Here is a 20,457-nt window from a genome sequence, read left to right as displayed (position 1 = left end):
AGCTGGGATTTCAGGTGTTCTTCACTGGGCCCAACTTGAAAAAGTTCTTTCCGAGTTACAAAAATCACAAATTCTTAGGGTTCATTAGGCACCTTCAGGTTATATACTTAACATTATAGGCAGATGAACATCTAGCTTTGACTTCAGTATGTTTAGTGAACATATCTAGAGACCTGCTCAATACCTTGCAGCAAATCTGCCTTTTTTTTTTTTTTTCTCCTCTTTGTGGTTCTGGGGATTGAGCCCAGGGCCACCGAAATGCTGTAATGCTAAGCTATATCCCCAACCCTTTTTATTTTTCATCTTGAAACAGTGTCTTGTTTATGTTGCTCAGACTAGCCTCAAACTTGCAATCCTTCTACCTCAATCACTGGGATTGCAGGTGTGTGCCATTATACCCAGCCATAAATCTGCCTTCTTTTTAATGGAAATAAGCATGCCATAGTTGAAGAGGAATCTTTTACTCATCAATGTTAGTTGCTCTTCCTCCTATTGCCAGGGTGGTTTGGGCATGGTATCTTAGTGTATGTTTTAATTGTAAGGCACATTTTGTTAGCACTCTGCTTGCCACTATTGTCCTTACTCTTGGAATCAGATGCATTTAAGGCACTTTGTTTATGTTAGAAGATCTTTTTCATCTGGGTGACTTTCCTTATTAAAAGAAAATCTAAGGGCTGGGAATATAGCTCAGTGGTAGAGCACTTGCCTATCATGTGTGAGGCACTGGGTTCAATTCTCAGCACCGCATATAAATAAATGAAAATAAAGATCCATCAGTAACAACTAAAAAATTTTTTTAAAAAAATTTATCTGAGCTGGGCATGGTGTCACACACCTGTAATCTCAGTGGCTCTGGAGACTAAGATAGGAGGATCACAAATTCAAAGGCAGCCTCAGCAAAAGTGAGGTGCTACGAACTCATTGAGAACCCTATCTCTACATAAAATACAAAATAGGGATGTAGCTCAGTAACAGAGCACCCTTGGGTTCAATCCCCCAGTACCCGCCCCCCCCAAAAAAAAAAAAAAAAACGAAGAAGAAGAAAATATATCCAAAGTGAGTGTAGTGGTTGTAGTCCTAGCTACTGGGGAGGCTGAGGCAAGAGGATTATTTGAGACGAGGAGATCAAGACCAGCTTGGCAACATAATAATAACCATTTCTAAAAAGAAACCAAAAACTCCCAAATCTACCTAGCCAATTATTGCTAGCCCAGTTCCTAATTCCACTAAATCTTTCTTACTTTGAATAAGGCAATACCAGACATGTTGTTGCTGTTAGGAGTCCCCTAGGCGTGGGTCATATGAATGATAATCACACATAGATAGATTGATTTAAATGTACCATAGCACTTTCCATGATCATACACCTTGAAATTTGAAATGTCAGAAACATCAAGTTGGGGCTGGAGATGTGGCTCAAGCGGTAGCACACTCGCCTGGCGTGCGTGCGGCCCAGGTTCGATCCTCAGCACCACATACAAATAAAGATGTTGTGTCCACCGAAAACTAAAAAATAAAATAATTTTAAAAATTCTCTCTCTCTCTCTCTCTCTCTCTCTCTCTCTCTCTCTCTCTCTCTCTCTTTCTCTCTCTCTTGAAAAAAAGAAAAAAAAGAAAGAAACATCAACTTATATCTAGTTCTTGTCAGTAAGCCAAGTGACCCGATTGTCCCGCCACCCATGATAACAAAGCAGATAGCTAATTTTTACTCATATTATGACAAATGGGACAGGGTAGTTGATAACTTTCTACCATCACATTTTGGTATGTTTTAAAAACCTTTATCATCACAATTAATGGCTATTCAATGTTCATTTACATTGTTTACATTTACAGTGTTTTAGTCTTACAGGTCCTTCCCAACATGAGTCCTTACTAATAGATGCATTCTGTAAAACAGCATCAAAAGACAAAGCCTAGCCAAGCATGATGGTGCATGCCTGTAATCTCAGCAACTTGGGAAGGCTGAGGCAAGAGGATTGTAAGTTCAAATCCAGCCTCAGCAGCTCAATTAGAGCTCAATGTCTCTAATAAAATATATAAAAAAAAGGGGGGGGGCTGGGGATATGTCTCAATTTTTAAGTGCCCCTAGGTTCAATCCCTGGTACCAAAAAAAAACAAAACAAAAGACAAAGCCTCATTTTTATTGTTCCATATGCTTATAGAAAATACTTCTATCTCTTCAGCTATTTTAAAGAATATGACACTCTTAGAAGTGCTTTTGTTAGGCTGGCTGTTGTCCACATCTTCCTTTGAGCTTTCTGAAGAGAAGAGCTTTTATAAGAGACCTTTACTCTAAGGAGCATCTGAGTCAAAACCAAGAGAAAATATTACTTTCATGAATTTACCATCTCTTGCACCGGAAACATCTCTTGAGCTTTTGAAACACACCTTGACTTTCTCCCTTCCCTGCAGTAACAATCTCACCTTTCTTCCATTTATTATTAATTTTTCATTTATTTTTGTTTTCCATATTTTAAATGAACAACAAGATTTGTGTATATTGTCAACCTCAATAACAGAGATTCTCTGAAGATTAATGATATCTATTTGAGAACAGTAGTTCATTGCTTTGGGAATGTGCATGCCATAGTTGAACTATAAGTGTATTCAAAGAGGCTGAGGCAAGGGGAAGTTTTTAAAGGAAAAAATGCATAAGATTACATGATTGTGATTCTGGCAGTCTTTTGTGATAATTATCCAGTTTTATTTATCTGTTACAACTGATACAAGCAACTCCATTTTCTGACAGGTTTCATAGTATGAATAATGAAATGATTACTACAGTAGTCAAATTTATCATTAATTTTAACCCACACTCTTCCCACTGAAATACACTTTCTAGTTCAACTGCTGAGCTGAGCTGTCCATTCTTATGAGAAGAGCATAGATTGGTTAACTACAGGAAAATGGGACTATGCTGTTGGCAACCAGAGCAATATTAGTAATTTGAGCTTCATTGTGCCCCAGTGGTATATGTTATTATTCAGCACATTACTGCCACGACCTTTCTTTCAGTCATTTCATATCACTAGCTTTCCTGGGCCAGGCCCTCGGATGATTTAGAGTAGCAGTTAGTGTCCCAGACTGCAGGAACCTGATAAAAGGAGTCTGGGATTAGGGGTCAGTTTACATATCAAGTATGTGCTCTAGGCAAGGTTATTTTTTTCTCTGTAGGAAATGTCTAACTCTGGGAAGAGCAGTCTGTCCAGGTCAGTAAGACCCAGATAACAGAGAAATAAGAATAGCAAAAAAGTTAGGTGTGGTGGCCCACTCCTGTAATCCTAGCAGCTTTGGTAGGCCATGTCGGGAGAATTAGCAAATTCAACACCAGCCTCAGCAATTTAGTGAGGCCCTAAACAGCTAAGTGAGATCCTGTCTCAAAATAAAAAAGTAAAAAGGGCTGGAGAGTAAAATAAAATAAGAAAATGTAGTTAATATGCCATTCATATTAGGTTTAGATTCTCTGTCTTACCTAGACCTATTATGGTAAGACAGGTCTATGGTAAACTGTCCTGTGACAATAAACAGGAGACAGAGATTTTTGTTGTTGCTGGGGGATTGAACCCAGGTCCTTGTGGATGCTCAGCATATGCTCTATCTCTCAGCTATATCTTCAGCCCCTCAATTGGGCTATTTGCTTAAGTTATATATCCTTCACTGAATAACAACCCCTTGCTCAAAGGGTTTTTCATCCTCTAATTTTAGTGTGCCACTTGAATTATTTTAGTTGTTAGTGTCATAAGATTAACTGACTCATCAAAAATGATTTCTTTTGGTTAGATCGCCATCTGTTGACCAAACAGAGAATGCGTAAAGGATCATCCAGAGCTTCCGTTTAGCCATAGCTTACAGCAGTAACCACACCACTGAATATTTTAGCAGATCTTCCATCAGTTTCCTTTTCCCCTCCAAATCCTCTTTTCTAAAGTCTTAAGTTTCAGGGCTGGGGATGTGGCTCAAGTGGTAGCGCGCTCGCCTGGCATGCGTGCGGCCCGAGTTCGATCCTCAGCACCACATACAAACAAAGATGTTGTGTCCGCTGAGAACTAAAAAATAAATATTAAAATTCTCAAAAAAAAAAATAAAGTCTTAAGTTTCAAAACATGTGCTACTTCAAACCAAGAATGGCCTGGCTAATTCTTTTTTTTATCATCTCTAATTTTTTTTTCCAAAATAACACTTTAGCCATATTTATTTAGCCATATGTGCTGGGACAACTGGATATCCACATGCAAAAGAATAAAATTTTTTTGCTGGGGGGTACTGGGAAACTCAGGGGCACTCACCACTGAGCCACATCCCCAACCCTATTTGATATTTTTTTATTTAGAAGACAGGATCTTACTGATTTGCTAAGCGCCTCCCAGTTTCTGAGGCTGGCTCAGAATTCATGATCCTCCTGCCTCAGCCTCCCAGGCCACTGGGATTACAGGCATGTGCCACCAAAAAGAATAAGATTTTTATCTCTACCTCTCATCATATATGAAAATTAACTCAAAATTGGTTAGTTACCTAAACTTAAGAGACAAAACTATAAAACTTGTTGAAGAAAACATAGAGTAAGAAGCTGGGGTTGTGGCTCAGCGATAGAGCACTCGCCTAGCACATGCTAGGCCCTGGATTCGATCCTCAGCACCACATAAAAAAAATAATAAGTAAAATAAAGGTATGTGTTCAACTACAACTAAAAAAAAAACAATATTTAAAAAAAAAACATAGAGTAAGTCTTCATGACTTTTTGGTTGCCAGTAGATTCTTAGATTTACTTCCAAAAGCAAAGACCACAAAGAAGAAATGGACTTCACCAAAATATGAAATTTTTTACATGAAAAGGCAATATCAAGAAAGTGAAAAAAACTACAGAATGGGAGAAAATCATTATCTGATAAAGGTCTAGTATCCAGAATATATAAAGACTCATATTATAATTATCCACAGAGACAAATAACTTGATTTTTTAAATAGGTAGTTCTCTAAAGAAGATATGCATATGGCCAGTAAACGTATGAAAAAATGTTCAACATCATTAGCCATTAGGAAAATAAAACCATAATGAGATAATCATTTCACACCCACTAAAATGGCTGTTATATTAAGAAAGTAGAAAACTCCAAGTATTGTTGAGGATGCAGAGAAAGTGTACTTTACTGGTTAGAAAGTGAAGTAAGTGCACAGACAACCCACATACTCACCAATAAACAGACTATGTCTTGTGTAGTAGAATGCTGTTCAGCCAAGGAACACTATTGTGCATGAACCTTGAAAACTAAACATGTGAAATGAAAAGACATACAACGGGGCTGGGGATGTGGCTCAAGCGGTAGCGCGCTCGCCTGGCATGCGTGCGGCCCGGGTTCGATCCTCAGCACCACATACCAACAAAAATGTTGTGTCCGCCGAGAACTAAAAAATAAATATTAAAAAAAAAAAAAGACAGACAACGCTCACATATTCTATTGGTCCATTTATATGTAATACCAAGAACAAGTAAATACATAGGATACCTCAGAGGATATTAGAGGTTGGGATGATAGAATGTGAATTAAATATTCCAATTTTGGTGGGGAATAATGAAAAGGTTTTGAAATAGATGGTAGTTGCAAAACATAAATGTACTAAAAAGTCACTGAATTGTTTACTTTTATCGGTTAATTTTACGTAATATGAATTTTAATTCAGTAAAAAATAATGTTAGGCGTCTTCTAAGCATTCCTACTTCTAAAGATAACTATACTAATACTGTTAAACAATTAAACAACACTTAAGCAATTTAACAACAGTCTTTCAGTTGTTAAAGACTCACTGACAAAGCTTACAGATTTACAGTTATTATAGGAAAAGAGAGTAATATAACAACAGCATTAAAGTTAAGATAATGTATTACAGTCAATGGTAATTTTGCAGTAAGGGGCCCAGGAATACCAAGTGCAGGCTCCTATTTTCCTTTCTAGGTAAGGACCAAGAAGAATATTTTCTTTCACAGATCAGGAGCCATCAGTGCGTGAGTAGAACACCTCAGAACCATAGACCCTAAAGTGGGATCTCAGGGGGTTTTGGTTTTTGTTTCACAGGTATTTTTCTCTTTGAATGATAGTAAAGTTCTTCAGAGAGCTCATGAAGACCAAGTTCAAAGCATTTATCTGTTATCAGTACTAACAAGCTGATACAAACTGCTCAGGAAGTGTCAGCAATTTTTAGACCTATTTATTTATGTATGTATTTTTATGTGACACTGAGGATTGAACCCAATATCTCACATGTGCTAGGCACTCTATGTACAGTTACATACAGCCTCAGCCGCGCCCCCCCACCCCCGTCAAAATTTTAAAAAATAATAAAGGACTGGTGATGTTGCTCAGTTGTTAAGCGCCCCTGGGTTCAATCCTTGGTACCAATCAGTGTGTTTTAGGACTTGACCAGGATCAGTGCCATGCAAGAACTTTAGCAAAACTGTAGCACAAGACTGCTTTTCTGTTTTCTGCCTTTAATCTTCCCAAAGTTAAGCATTCTTGTTTTCCCTCATATTAGTAACCTTCCACTGTGTGCCAGTGAGTGCTCTAGCCACAGCCAGACCAGCAAGATTACTTACTAATACATATATGATAAGCATGCATTTGTATCTTCCTTTGAATCATTGATTTATTTTCCCCATCAAGTCATTGATTTTTAAAATAAGGAAGCTAAGAACAAATCTGAGGTATAATAGTAAGGGTCCTCATTAAATTGACATCAGCCCAGTGATCAGATGTCTTGGATAAGGTGTAAAATCAGGTATAAATCCACAGTGTATCTCCACACTTCTTTCCCTGGCCACGCTGGGTTTTTTGTTGTTGTTGTTGTTGTTGTTGTTGTTGTTGTTGTTGATGATGGACACAACACAACCCCTTTATTTTTTTTTTTATGTGATGCTGAGGATAGAACCTGGGTCCTGCCCATGCTAAGCGAGTACTCTACCGCTGAGCCACAATCCCAGCCCCCCCTTTTTTTTTTTTTAATACTTACTTTTTAGGGGTTTTTTTAGGTGGACACTATCTTTATTTTACATTTGTGTGGTGCTGAAGATCAAACCCAGTGCCTTGGGCATGCTACGCAAGCACTCCACCACTGAGCCACAACCTCAGCCTCTGGCCATGCTGTTAAAAAGTCTGTTTTAAGTGTTGTAAAATAATGTAATTTGTGGCGTTCCCTTTATCAGCCCAGCAGTGACATCAGCCAGGGAGATGGAATTTGACCTTATTTTTCTTAATGAATAACTTCCATCTACAAGTCAACATGTTCCTTAAACATTCTCAATTCTATTAAAATGTTAAAGTGCTTCTCATGTGCAAAAGTAAGCACTCTACTATTGATCTATATCCCCAGTCCTTTATAAGATTTTTTTATTTCTTGCCTGTGGTGGCACATGCCTATAATCCCAGTGACATGGGAGGCTGAAGCAAGAGTATCACAAGTTTGAGCCTGGGCATTTCTTTAAAAAAGATTTTTTTGGTGGGTGGGGGGTATCTAGGCAAAATAATTTCCATAAGAATAATTATACTAGGGGCTGGGGTTGTGGCTCAGTGGTAGAGCACTTGCCTAGCATATGTGAGTCACTGGGTTCAATCCTCAGCACCACATATAAATAAGTGAATAAAAGAAAGGTCCATCAACATCTAAAAAAATTTTAAAATAATTATACTGCCCTGGATGAAGTGATATATACATATAATCCAGCAACTCAAGAAGGCTGAGGTAGGAGGATTACAACTTCAAGACCAGCTAGCCTAGACACTTTAGCAAGACCCTGTCTCAAAATAAAATTTTTAAAAGGGGAGGGGATATAACTTGGTGTTAGAATGCTTGCCTAGCATGGTCAAGGGCTGAGGTTCAATCCTCAGTATACCCCACCCCCAAACAAGAATAATTATGCTTTATTTGGGGGTACTGCAGATTGAACCCAGTAGTGCTCTACCACTAAGCCACATCCCCAGCCCTTTTATATTTTATTTTGAGACAGGGTCTCACTAAATGCTTAGGGCCTCACTAAGTTACTGAGTCTGGCTTTGAACTCATGATCCTCTTGCCTCAGCCTCTCATGCCATTGGAATTACAGATGTGCTATTCAGAAACAGTTCAAAATTAGGGGCTGGGGCTGGGGCTCAGTGGTAGTGCACTTGCCTGACGTGTGTAAGGCGCTGGGCTTGGCTCTCAGCACTATATATATAAATACCCAGCCTATATTCTTTTTATTATTGATAATATTAACATCTACCCAGTTACTTTAGATAGAAATATGGAAGTTATTCTAGACAATTTTTTCCCGTAACTCTTGCATCTAATTAGTTGCCAGATCCACTCCTAGGGAGACAGAATGTTATAGCGGAAAACGTTTGACAGATCTGGGCTTACATGCCAACCTGTGTCATTTGGGCCAAGTTACTAAACCTCGCTGAGCCCAAATTTCTGGGGCCATAATAAGGATAATATTGCCTGTCTCTAGAGTTGTGGAAAAGTAGAATGAAATAATGAAAAGTGCCTAGCACAGTAGAATACCTCATTCTAACTCTACCCTAGCCAAAGTGATCTTTTCAACTCTGTCCCTCTCCTACTTCAAGTTCTTTGGTAGTTGGCTTCCTGTTGTTTCTGGGTTTAAAGTTCAAAATGCCCATGCAAGACTTTTCATGATCTGGTCCCTGCTGTCTACATTTTGAGCTTTATCTTGTCTTATTCTTCCATGTGTGCTTAACATTCTAGCCACAGTGAACTCTGGGATGCGCCATAGTCTTCTGCCATCTCTCTACCTACCTGCAGTTCCCTTCCTTGCTTTTTTTTTTTTTTCCTTGATATGGTTCTGGGGATCAAACCCAGGGCCTCACGCATGCTAGACAAGTGTTCTACCAATGAGATACACCCCAGCCCTCCCCTCCTTTTTGAATGTCACAGCCTTCCTTCTCTCATATCATAACACTCCTATATTAAAAACATTTATAAAGTTTTTTTAGTATTTATTTTTTAGTTATAGGTGGACACAATATCTTTATTTTCTTTTTATGTGGTGCTGAGGATCAAACCCAGTGCCTCATGCATGGTAGGCAAGCGCTCTACCTCTGAGCCACAACCCCAGCCCACATTTATGAAATTTTAACTGAAATGCTTTTCCTTTCCACTCTCCCTTCTCCATAAGCTGTACAATGTTCTTTCATGATGTGTTCTGTTTATGATATGTTCAGAGAAAAAGGCAAAAAAAAAACGCATTTTACATTTTTTAAGAAGCAAAATACAAATATTTAAGTAGCACCTAGTAGAGTAAGAGGGCCAAGTGTCATTTGGGAGTATAGACTACATTAGGACAAGAAAACCCTAAGAAGTACTTATCATTAAGTCTGTCCCTTGATCTTTACAGGAAGGATATCAAGCACATAATAAGGACAGATGGCATTTGAACCATGTGCCTTATATATATCTGGAATCATCTGAGAAGATATTGACTCCTAGTAGACACATTTATGACAGAAGAGGTCAGGCATCCACCTAGGAAGGAAGAGGAGCTTTTCCATCTTGGTTAGTCTGAACAGCAATGTAAAAGAGCCATGATCTCAAAAATTCCCAGTGCCATTCAATAACAGTTCAAAATTAGGGGCTGGGGCTGGGGCTCAGCAGTAGTGCACTTGCCTGGCGTGTGTGAAGCGTTGGGTTCGACTCTCAGCACCGCATTTAAATAAATAAAATGAAACTAAAATAAGAGTTCAAAATTAAATCAGTGAAAAGAAAAATCCCTCTTTCAAGTAAATAAACTCATTAGAACTATCACTTTTTTCTTTTTTTGTCCTTATGCTAAAAATAGAATGCTAACCAGTTTATCTCTCAACATTTGTATATAAGTATGCATGTGTATCCTTTTACTAGTTTTAATTACTCATTTATTCCTCAGATATTTATTGAGTAACTACTTTGTGCTAGGCACCACTCTAGGTTCTGAGAATAAAATGGTGAGCAAAATAGCCTGTCCACATGTCACTGTTCTCTACTAGTCTACATTCAGTTGAGGAGAGACAGTAGACAAACATATAGTCATCTGGAATGAGATGTTGTGAAGAAAAAGGAAGCAAGGGCAGAGGATAAAGTACGATGGAAGGAGCTAGTTTAGACAAGATAGTCAGTCAAGGCTTCTCTGCAGAGAAAACATGATTGAGAAAAGATCAGAAAGCAGAGAGGGAGCCAGCTGTTCAGATATTCCCTCCACTTGCTTTTTGTTATGTTATTTAAAACATTGCTGTAAATATTGTGTTTATTCTTGGGTCAGGGTATTAACAGCTTAAGGGAATTTCTTTCTTCTTATAACATCATATGATCATATCCCTAGGAAACTGACTGGCTCTTATTCAGCAGACAGTGGAACTTGTAGAGCTGACACAGTTTTCATTTTTACATTGGCTGCTAGAAAACTGAGAGAAATCTGCAGCCCACCCATAATGACAGTAGTGGTCATGAAGATCTTAACAAGATCCTTTTTGTGGTGAGAGGATGTGCCTCAGTGGTAGAGCATTTGCCTAGCATTTGCGAGGCCCTGGATTTGGTCCTAGCACAGCAAAAAGAAAAGAATATCTTTTTTGGAAAAAAAAAAAAAAAAAAAAGAACAGTGGTGAATTATAAATGTATATCCTGGGGCTGGGGATGTGGCTCAAGCGGTAGCGCGCTCGCCTGGCATGCGTGCGGCCCGGGTTCGAGCCTCAGCACCACATACCAACAAAGATGTTGTGTCCGCCAAGAACTAAAAAATAAATATTAAAAAAAATTCTCTCTCTCTCCCCCTTTAAAAAAATAAATAAATAAATAAATGTATATCCTTGAAATAGAAAACACACAATAGAGGCTGGGGATGTGGCTCAAACGGTAGCACGCTTGCCTGGCATGCGTGCAGCCCGGGTTCGATCCTCAGCACCACATACAAACAAAGAATAAATATTAAAAAATTTAAAAACTAAAAAATAAATATTAAAAACTAAAAAACTAAAAAATAAATATTAAAAAATTCCCTCCCTCTCTCAAAAAAATTGAGATCCTTGAATCCTTTAAAAAAATTTTTAAAAAAAATAAAACACACAATAAAGTGTGGCTATCCCAAAGAATAAATAATGTAGTTATACTACAGGGGAGTGGTTCTTGGGAGGGGCTGTATTTTGGCAGTATTGATGATATAATTGTAGGATGCTGCTGCCATCCAACATCGAACAGGACAGCCCACCACAAAGAATTATCTGGCTCCAAATGTCAATAACCCTAAGATTGGGAAACCTTGCTGTAGACTAGACCATTCAATCTATAATTTCATACACTGGAGCTATAGCTTCTTTTTACAAAAATGACAGACGTTTTCAGTCTTAGTCATTGTGCTGCTATAACAAGGTGCCTAAGATTGGCTAATTTATAAGCAACAGATAAATATCTATTTATTTCCTTATGGTTCTGGAGGCTAGGAAGTATAAGATCAAGGTGACAACAAGTCTACTTTCTGGGCCCATTCTTCATAGATGGTGCCCCCTAGGTATCTTCACATGGTAGAAGGGACAGAAAGGGCAAGAAAGGAGGAATGCAGGAAAGCAAAAGAGGCCTAACTTCCTTTCTCAAACCCTTTTATAAATCTGCTAATCCCATCTATGAGAGCATGGCCTTGTGATTCTAATCACTTCCCAAAAGACCCTAACCTACCTTTCTTTCTTTCTTTCTTTCTTTTTTTAAATTGTAGATGGACACAATATCTTTGTATTTATTTATTAATTTTTATGTGGTGCTGAGGATGAAACCCAGTGCCTCACACATGCTAGGCAAATGCTGTACCGTTGAGCTACAACCACAGCCCATCTTTTTCTTTTTCTTTTTTTTCCCCCAATGCTGGGGTGTACCCAGGGCCTCACACATGCTAGAGAAACTCTACCACTGAGCCCAGCCCATCCCTAACATCTTCATTTCACCATACTGGGGATTAACTTTCACTATAAGTTTTAGAGGACACATTCAACCCGAGCAGTCTTTGTGTTGCTTACTGTAACATGTGGTGTGCATTCTAATGGGAAGGTTGGGTGCCCCACGGTCATCAGTCAAATATTTCTGAAAGCAGTAATTTTTCTCTTCAAGAAATCTGTATTCTGCCTACTTAGTCACAACCTCAGGTTGACAAAACAAAGGGGAAAGGTGTCTTTTGTTTGAAATCCAGTATTTTGAATGTATGAGGAAACAGCATAGTTGAAATAAGGCTGTTTTCCTTTCATCATCCTTTCTCTTTGCAGGCTTTCATAGAAACCATGTTTGCCAGTAAAGCCCCTGTGGAGGAGGCCTTTCTTTATGCCAAGGTGAGCCTCAGATGGTGGGAAGGTCCTCTTGGAAATGAAAGTCATTGATTTACAGGTGACATTCAATAGGCTTTCCAGGGAGTAATAGCATGTCCTTGGGGAGGATTTGGTTCTAAATGTTGTTGGTAATTTATTAAATGAATGCAGTGCTACAATTAAAGAAGAAAAATGCAAAGCAGAACAGATGAAGGAAAACAGTGTAAGAGGAGGAAAATAATACTGTTTTGGTAAACATGAAGGAAGAAGGATCTGAGGTAGCATGTGGGTGGTAGCAGATAGATACCTCAAGTCTACATCTCCACCCAGAGCGTAGTGAAATTGACAGAATTTACCAGTCACCCAGATCCTTTTTCACTTACCAAAAACATTTAGAATGGTAGCTATTTGAAAGGTTGAAATTAGTAGTTTTAGAGCTGTTGTTAAAAATATAAGCCAGGGGCTGGGGATGTGGCTCAGGCGGTAGCGCGCTCGCCTGGCATGCGTGCGGCCCGGGTTCGATCCTCAGCACCACATACCAACAAAGATGTTGTGTTCGCCGAGAACTAAAGAATAAAAAATATTAAAAATTCTCTCTCTCTCTCCCCTCTCTCTCACTCTCTCTTTAAAAAAAATATATAAGCCATATTTTGTTGTTTAGCTAAATAAGAATAAACAAATAGTAACCTTATCCAATGGCTCTCTGGCTCACTATTCTTCATAGGTCTTCTCTGTCCTCTCTGGACTTAATTTGAAAATCATGAGAAATTTAGAAAACACTCAGAGGAAAAGAATAGATTCAATAGTAAGTTTGAATAACAGGATTGGTGAGAATAAAAGGGTACGTATAGAATAGATTATAGTACACGGGGTGAGAATCTAAGACTAAAAGCATGAAAAGTTTGGTTAGATTCCCAGTAATCACCCTCATATAGTAAGCGCAGGTGTGGAGGCAGAGGCTGCTGAAGACAGCCTTGGGCTGGGGCAGACCTACAGAGATCATCCACAATTCTTACCATGTTGTTTTCCAGTTCGAATTTGAATGCCGGGCTCGTGGTGCAGACATCTTAGCCTACCCACCTGTGGTTGCTGGTGGTAATCGGTCGAACACTTTGCACTATGTGAAGAATAATCAACTCATCAAGGTACATAAAATGCCCCCAGTGCTTCTCCCATGATGGCCTAGTAGAAAATGCAGTAACCTTCCACTTCCACCAACTATATTTTTAAAGGCTTTTTATTGTTTAAAAGATGATTTTTACAGACATTATCTCATTTGTCCTTGAATTATCCTTGTTAGATGGGAGCAACTATTAACATGTTTGCATGATAGATAAGGAAAATAAACTTTTAAAAACTTAGCAACTCCGGGCTGGGGCTGGGGCTCAGCGGTAGAGCGCTCTCCTAGCATGTGCGTGGCCCTGGGTTCGATCCTCAGTACCACATAAAATAAATAAATAAAAACAAAGGTATTATATCCAACTACAACTAAAAAATAAATATTTTTTAAAAACTTAGCAACCCATTAGTAGAGAACCAAGTATTATATTCTAAAGCATCTGCTCATTTCATTTTTTTACACTCCTTATGATGTGGTGACAGCAGTGGGCCAAGCATATTTTGAAGTCAGAAGAATTTTAAGAAAACCTTATTGGCTGTGAGGAAACACATCTTTTATGATTTTCTTCCCATATAACCATACAAGTTAAGAATCATGTATTCTTTTATTAAGTCCACTGCCTGGCAAGGTGTGTTGGAACATTCCTATAATACCAGCTACTGTGGAAGGCTAAGGAAGGAGAATTTTAAGTTTCAGGCCAGCCTGGACAAGTTAGTGAGACTCTGATTTTAAATAAAAAGTGCTGGGGATGTAGCTTAGTGGTAGAAAAAAATTATAAGGTCTGTGATTCCATTTATAAGAAGTTCTGAAATAGCATAATTAATTTATGGTGATAAAAACCAGGTAAGTTGTTGTTTCTGATAGGGGTGACTGGGAAAGAGCACAAGGGTGTGCTTACATCTGTTATGCATTCAACAAAACTCTTTTAACTCCATTTGCTTAAGATCTGTGTAAATTATATATATATATAAATTTTGGCTACATCAGGCATTGTCCATGCCTATAATTCCAGCAACTTGGAAAATTGAGGGCAGGCAGATAGCAAGTTCAAGGCCAGACTGGTCAACTTAGTGAGACTATCTCAAAATTAAAAAGGGCTGTGGATGTAGTTCAGCAGTAGAGTGTTTGCCAAGCATATTCAAGGCCTTGGGTTCAGTCCCCAGTATAATCAATCAGTGCTTTTTGTTGTTGTTACTGGTGATTGAACCCACGGGTGCTTAAACACTGAACCACATCCCTGGCCCTCTTTTTTTATATTTTTAATTTTTTTTCATTTGTTTTAATTAGTTATATATGACAATAGAATACATTTATGCACTTGGATATATCATACATAAATAGAGTATGATTTCTCATTTTTCTAATTGTACATGATGTAGAATCACATTAGTCATGCAATCATATATGTACATAAGGTAATGATGTCTGTTTGAGTCTACTCTCCTTCCTATTCCCATACCCCTTCTCCTCCCTTCACTTCCCTCTATCTAATCTCCAGCCCTTTTTATTTTGAGACAGGGCTTCAGCCTCCTGAGCTGTTGGGATCATAGGCATGTGCCACCACACCTGACTAATCAATGCTTTTTAAAATAAAATAAAATGAATATTTTAGATTAGTTAAAAGAGCTTACAATTGTGAGATCACCTTCTTTGACTTTTCTTCCTGCATTCTAGGATGGGGAAATGGTGCTTCTGGATGGAGGTTGTGAATTTTCCTGCTATGTGAGTGACATCACCCGTACCTGGCCTGTCAATGGCAGGTAGGGATTTTACAAAGTAATATATCCTGCTGCTTTTTAGCATGAGTTGGTTTATAGATGTACTTGGAATAAATGACTAAAGAAATAAGCAGGGCTTTTGTAGGTCAGGTTACCTGCCTTTGAAGAACTCATGATGTATTCTAAGACTTTTTGTTATTGTTGTTGTTCATCATATAGCAGATTCAAAAGCCTAGAAATACTGTGTTAGCTAACACATACATAACACATAATTTTTTAAAAATTAGTTTGTTGGGTTTTTTTCCCTGATTGCAAATGTAGTATTTAGGGTATGGTAGAATAGATTAGTTGTATTAACCTCCCAAGAGTAGTAGTAATGAAATCTGAACAAAATAATAAGATAGCTACTTAAAACCACCAGAGAACTTCCACAAACAGGAACTATACAAGTATGTCTTTGAAAGAAAATTATAAATGAATAAATTAGTGGTTAAGGCTTTTTACCTGAGGATTCCCCAACCCACACTGCTTTAGCAACATAAAGTCACAACCTTATTGGTTAAGATGATTGATTTAGATTCTGGCAGAGTATTTAGAAATATGGGAGGAAGTTCTTCAAAAGAAGGAACAACAGAGTGTTCTACATACAAAATATTCAGAAATCCTTGGCTGAGTTGGGAGAAGGCCTCAGGACATTGAGCAAAATACCAGCAGCTAGAAGCTGAATAAACTGAGCAGAAATTTTAGTTGCTTCCCACTGAAAGCAGAGTTTATAATTTGAATCCATCCAAGCTAAAATAATAATAATAATAATAATAATCACTCTTGAGGAGAACATAACCCCTAAAGCAACCACAAAAAAAATACTATAAATAGGTATAGCTAAAAAGTCAATGGGGGAATTAAGATAGAATATTAAAACCCATTCTAAAAATAATTTGTTTTGACCCAAAAGAAGACAGGGAAGGAAAAAACAAAAGCAGGCAAACAAAAAGATGAGTGGGAAAAAAAACAGCAAAATAACAGAAATAAATCCAACTGTAGTAATAATAGCCAGGCTCATTGCTGTTTAACAGAAAAGCACTGTCAAACATGGAAGACACGAATTTTGAAAATAAAATATCCAAGACAGACATACTATGCAAATATTAATCCTAAAATAACTGGAAAGCTAATGCTTAGTGCAGTGGTGCACAGCTGTAATCCCAGAGACACAGGAGGCTGAAGCAGGAGGATCACAAGGTCTGGGTATATAATTCAGTCTTCTGGGTTCAATCTGCAGTACCAAAAAAAACAAAAGGAAAGAAAAAAAAAACTAGAATGGTTATATTAATACAGACAAAATAGATTTCAGAACAAAGGAATATTAGTGGAGACAAAGAGGGTCATTTTGATGATGGTGAAAGTGTCAGTATGTCAGAGAGATATAACTATTATGAAGGTGTAAGTAGCTAAAACAGAGCTTCAAACTACATGAAGCAAGCTGGATGCACGCCTTTAATCCCATCTACTTAGGAGGCTGAGATAGCAAGATCGTGAGTTCAAAGCCAGCTTCAGCAATGGTAAGACACTAAGCAACTCAGTGAGACCCTGTCTCTAAATAAAATGCAAAATAGGCTTGGGAATGTGGCTCAGTGGTTGAGTGCCCCTGAGTTCAATCCTCAGTACCCCAAAAAATAAATAAATAAATGAAGCAAACTAACAGGACTAAAAGGAGAATACACAATCCCACAATTATAGTTGGAAGTATTGACAAATCTTTCTGATTAATTTATAAAACAAGTTACCAAAATATGAAGATTTTTTTTGTAAAATTATATGTCTAACAACTACAGATGACACATTCTTTTCAAATAGGCATAAAAGAGCATTCACTAAGACCATTTGTAAAGCTGTAAAACCAGTCTCGGTTTCAAAAAGGTGAAGACTTATATAATTAGATTAAAAAATCAACAAAAATATTGTTACAAAAAGATACACACCCATACACACACACACTCATATATTTTTTTTAACCAAGGATTGAACCCAGGTGTGCTTTACCACTGAGCTACATTCTCGACCCTTTTTTATTTTTTATTTTGACAACTAAGTTGCTTAGGGACTTGCTAAATTGCTGACGTTGACTTTGAACTTGAGATCCTCCCACCTCAGCATCCCAAACTGCCACTAATATTTTAAAATCTCCAAATAGATGAAAATAAGCGAATGCATTCTAAATAACCTGTAAGTGAAAGAAGCAGCAAAAAAAAAAAAAATTACAATGTATTTCACATAGAATACTAATAAAACTACTACATATAAAGATGTGGGGGGTGCTGAGGTTGTAGCTCAGCGGTAGAAAACTCACCTAGCACATGCAAGGCGCTGGGTTTGATCCTCAGCACCATATAAAAATAAATAAATAAAAATAAAGGTTTTGTGTCCAAATACAACTAAAAGTTATTAATAAAAAAATGATGTGTGAGTCCGAGTGCTTCTCATACACCCATAATCCCAGCGGCTTGGGAGGCTGAGGCAGGAGGATCGCAAATTCAAGACCAACCTGAGCAACTTAGTGAGTCCCTAAGAACTTAGCATGACCCTGTCTCAAAATAAGAAAACATTTTTAAAAAGGCTGGGGATGTGGCTCAGTGTAACGCTTCCCTGGATTCAATCCCTAGTACCAAAAAGATAAATTGGCAAGGGCCTGGAGCTGTGGTTCAGTGGTAGAGCAATAAATAAAGGTATAAAAAGTCTGATTTAAAAAAAAAAAAAAAAAAAGATAATTGGCAAGCAAAAGAGTAGGATATGCCAAGCACAATGACACTAGCCTGAAATCCCAAGGGCTCAGGAGGCTAAAGCAGGAAGATCATGAGTTCAAAGCCAGCCTCAGCAAAAGCAAGGTGCTAAGCAACTCAGTGAGAACCTGTCTTTAAATGTAATACAAAATAGGGCTGGGGATGTGGCTCAGTGGTTGAGTGCCCCTGAGTTCAATCCCTGGTATCAAAAAATAAAAAGGAAAAAAAAAAAACTAGGATATAATTTTCATTCAGTGGAGATTTAAAACAGACACTTGACAAAGGAATATATACAGATGACTTATACATACTTTAAAGTATTCATCAGTGTTAGTCATTGGAGAAATGCACATTAAAGTGCACAATAAGGTAACATTACTACTAAAATGGCTAAAATTAAAGACTAACCATACCAACAATTGGCAACAAAGCAATACAACTGAAACTGTGATACTTGCTTTTGGGTAGCGGTAGTGTATAATGTTTACAACCACTTTGGGGGAAAAACTTGGCAGTTTCTTATGAAGTTAAATAAATGCTGACCCTTTGGCCTAGTAATTCCACTTCTAGGTATTTACCTCAGAGAAACAAATACTTGTCCACAAAGACACATATAAGAATGTTTATAACATCTTTATTTACAATAGCCAAAACCTGGAAACAAATATCTATCAACAGAAGAATGAATATGCAAATTATGGTACACAATATGCAGTTTCAAATAATGAAATACTGGTCAACCATAAAAATATTCTACTGATTAGATAAATTACATAGCCATTGTGCTCAAAGAAGAAAATTGCACACAGAAGAGTACATATCATATGATACACAGAATGGTCAGAATGAATGAAATTATCAAGACAGTCTTTGCCTCTGGAAGAAGGGGTATTAATTAAAAATAGAAACAGGGAATACACCTGTCAGCTACACAAGAGGCTAAGCAGGAGGATCGAAAATCCAAGTCCAGCATTGACCCTGTCTCAAATTTTCAAAAAAGACTGGGGATACGGCTCAGTGGTATAGCACCCTTATATTCAATCCCCAAACGATGAAAAGGAAAGAAAAGGAGAGAGGGGGGAAGGGAGGAGAAAGAAATAAGAAAGTTTTCTGGGAAGGTTAAAATGTTTTGTATAATATAGGTTTACAGATCTGTGGGTCAGGATTCTCCAGAGGAACAGACCCAGTGGGTATGTGTGTATGTATGTACAAATACTTACATGTCACTTAACAGTGAGGATATATTCTGAGAAATGCTTCCTTAAGTGATTTCATCATTGTGTGAACATAATGGGGTATACTCACACATTTAGATGGTATAGGTCAATCATTCATTGTAGCCTTTTTTTAATGTTTTTACTAGTGCATTATAGTTACACATAGTAGTGTTCATTTTGACATATTCATGCATGCATGGAATATAATTTGCTCCATTTTAATCCCTATATTTCCACTTTACCTCACCTCCTCCCTGCCCCTATTCCCCTTCTTCTTCTACAGTGGTCTTCCTTCTAGTTATTTTTTATTGGTGTTTTATAGATGTACATAAAGGTGGAATTCACTGTGGTATACTCATATATGCATATAATTTGATCAGTGTCTTTCTGTAGGTCCTTCTTTTTCCTGTTCCTCCTCTCTCCCCCTCAAAACTCTTCCTCTACTCCACTAATTTCCCTTCTATTTTCATGATGTTCCCTCTACTTGTTTTTTTTTTGTTGTTGTTGTTGTTGTAATTGTTGTTTTCTCTCCTTATTTCACTCTAGCTTCCAAATACGAGAGAAAATATTTGACCTTTGACTTTCTGAGTCTGGCTTATTTCATTTAGCATGATGTTTTCCATTTACCAGCAACTGCCATAATTTCATTCTTTATGGCTGAGTAAAACTCCATTGTACATATATACCACATTTTATTTATCTGTACGTCTGTTGATGGGCACATAGGTAGATTCTATAACTTGCCTATTGTGAATTGAGCTGCTATAAACATTGATGTGCCTATATCACTATAATATGCTGATTTTCATTTTAGATTAATACCAAGGAGTGGGAAAGCTTGGTTTTATGGTGGTTCTATTCCTAGTCTTTTGAGGACTCTTCATACTGCTATCTAAATGGCTGTTCTCATTTATAGACCCACCAACAGTGTGCTTAACCACTGAGCCACATCGCCAGCCCTTTTCATTTTTTTACCTTCAGACCTAATCTCCCTAAGTTGTGTAGGAGGGTGGCCTGGAACTTGCCATTCTTCTCCCTCAGCCTCCTGAGTTGCATGACCCTGATTGCTAAGGATGTTGAACATTCTTTCATATATTTGTTGGCCACTTGTATTTCTTCTTTTAAGAAATACCCATGGGGGGCTGGGGATGTGGCTCAAGCGGTAGCGCGCTCGCCTGGCATGCGTGTAGCCGGGGTTCGATCCTCAGCACTGCATACAAACAAAGATGTTGTGTCCGCCAAAAACTAAAAAATAAATATTAAAATTCTCTCTCTCTCTCTCTCTCTCTCTCTCTCTCTCTCTCTCTCTCTCTT

General features: G+C 37.8%; 1 protein-coding gene across 2 annotated transcripts in view; it reads left to right on the top strand.

Annotated features, from left to right (window-relative positions):
* Positions 1–20,457, top strand: part of Xpnpep3 (X-prolyl aminopeptidase 3) — a 59,887-nt gene that overhangs the window by 27,640 nt on the left and 11,790 nt on the right. The window contains exons 5-7 of one of the 2 annotated variants that reach the window (XM_005322221.5): positions 12,270–12,332; positions 13,340–13,453; positions 15,103–15,188. In XM_005322221.5, the coding sequence (XP_005322278.2) occupies positions 12,270–12,332; positions 13,340–13,453; positions 15,103–15,188 (263 nt within the window). The remainder of the gene's footprint in view (positions 1–12,269; positions 12,333–13,339; positions 13,454–15,102; positions 15,189–20,457) is intronic. The other variant, XM_078052687.1, reaches the window with a different exon arrangement.

Source organism: Ictidomys tridecemlineatus, chromosome 6 (genome assembly GCF_052094955.1).
Source record: "Ictidomys tridecemlineatus isolate mIctTri1 chromosome 6, mIctTri1.hap1, whole genome shotgun sequence".
Taxonomy (NCBI): domain Eukaryota; kingdom Metazoa; phylum Chordata; class Mammalia; order Rodentia; family Sciuridae; genus Ictidomys; species Ictidomys tridecemlineatus.
This window is presented reverse-complemented; position numbering and strand designations above follow the sequence as displayed.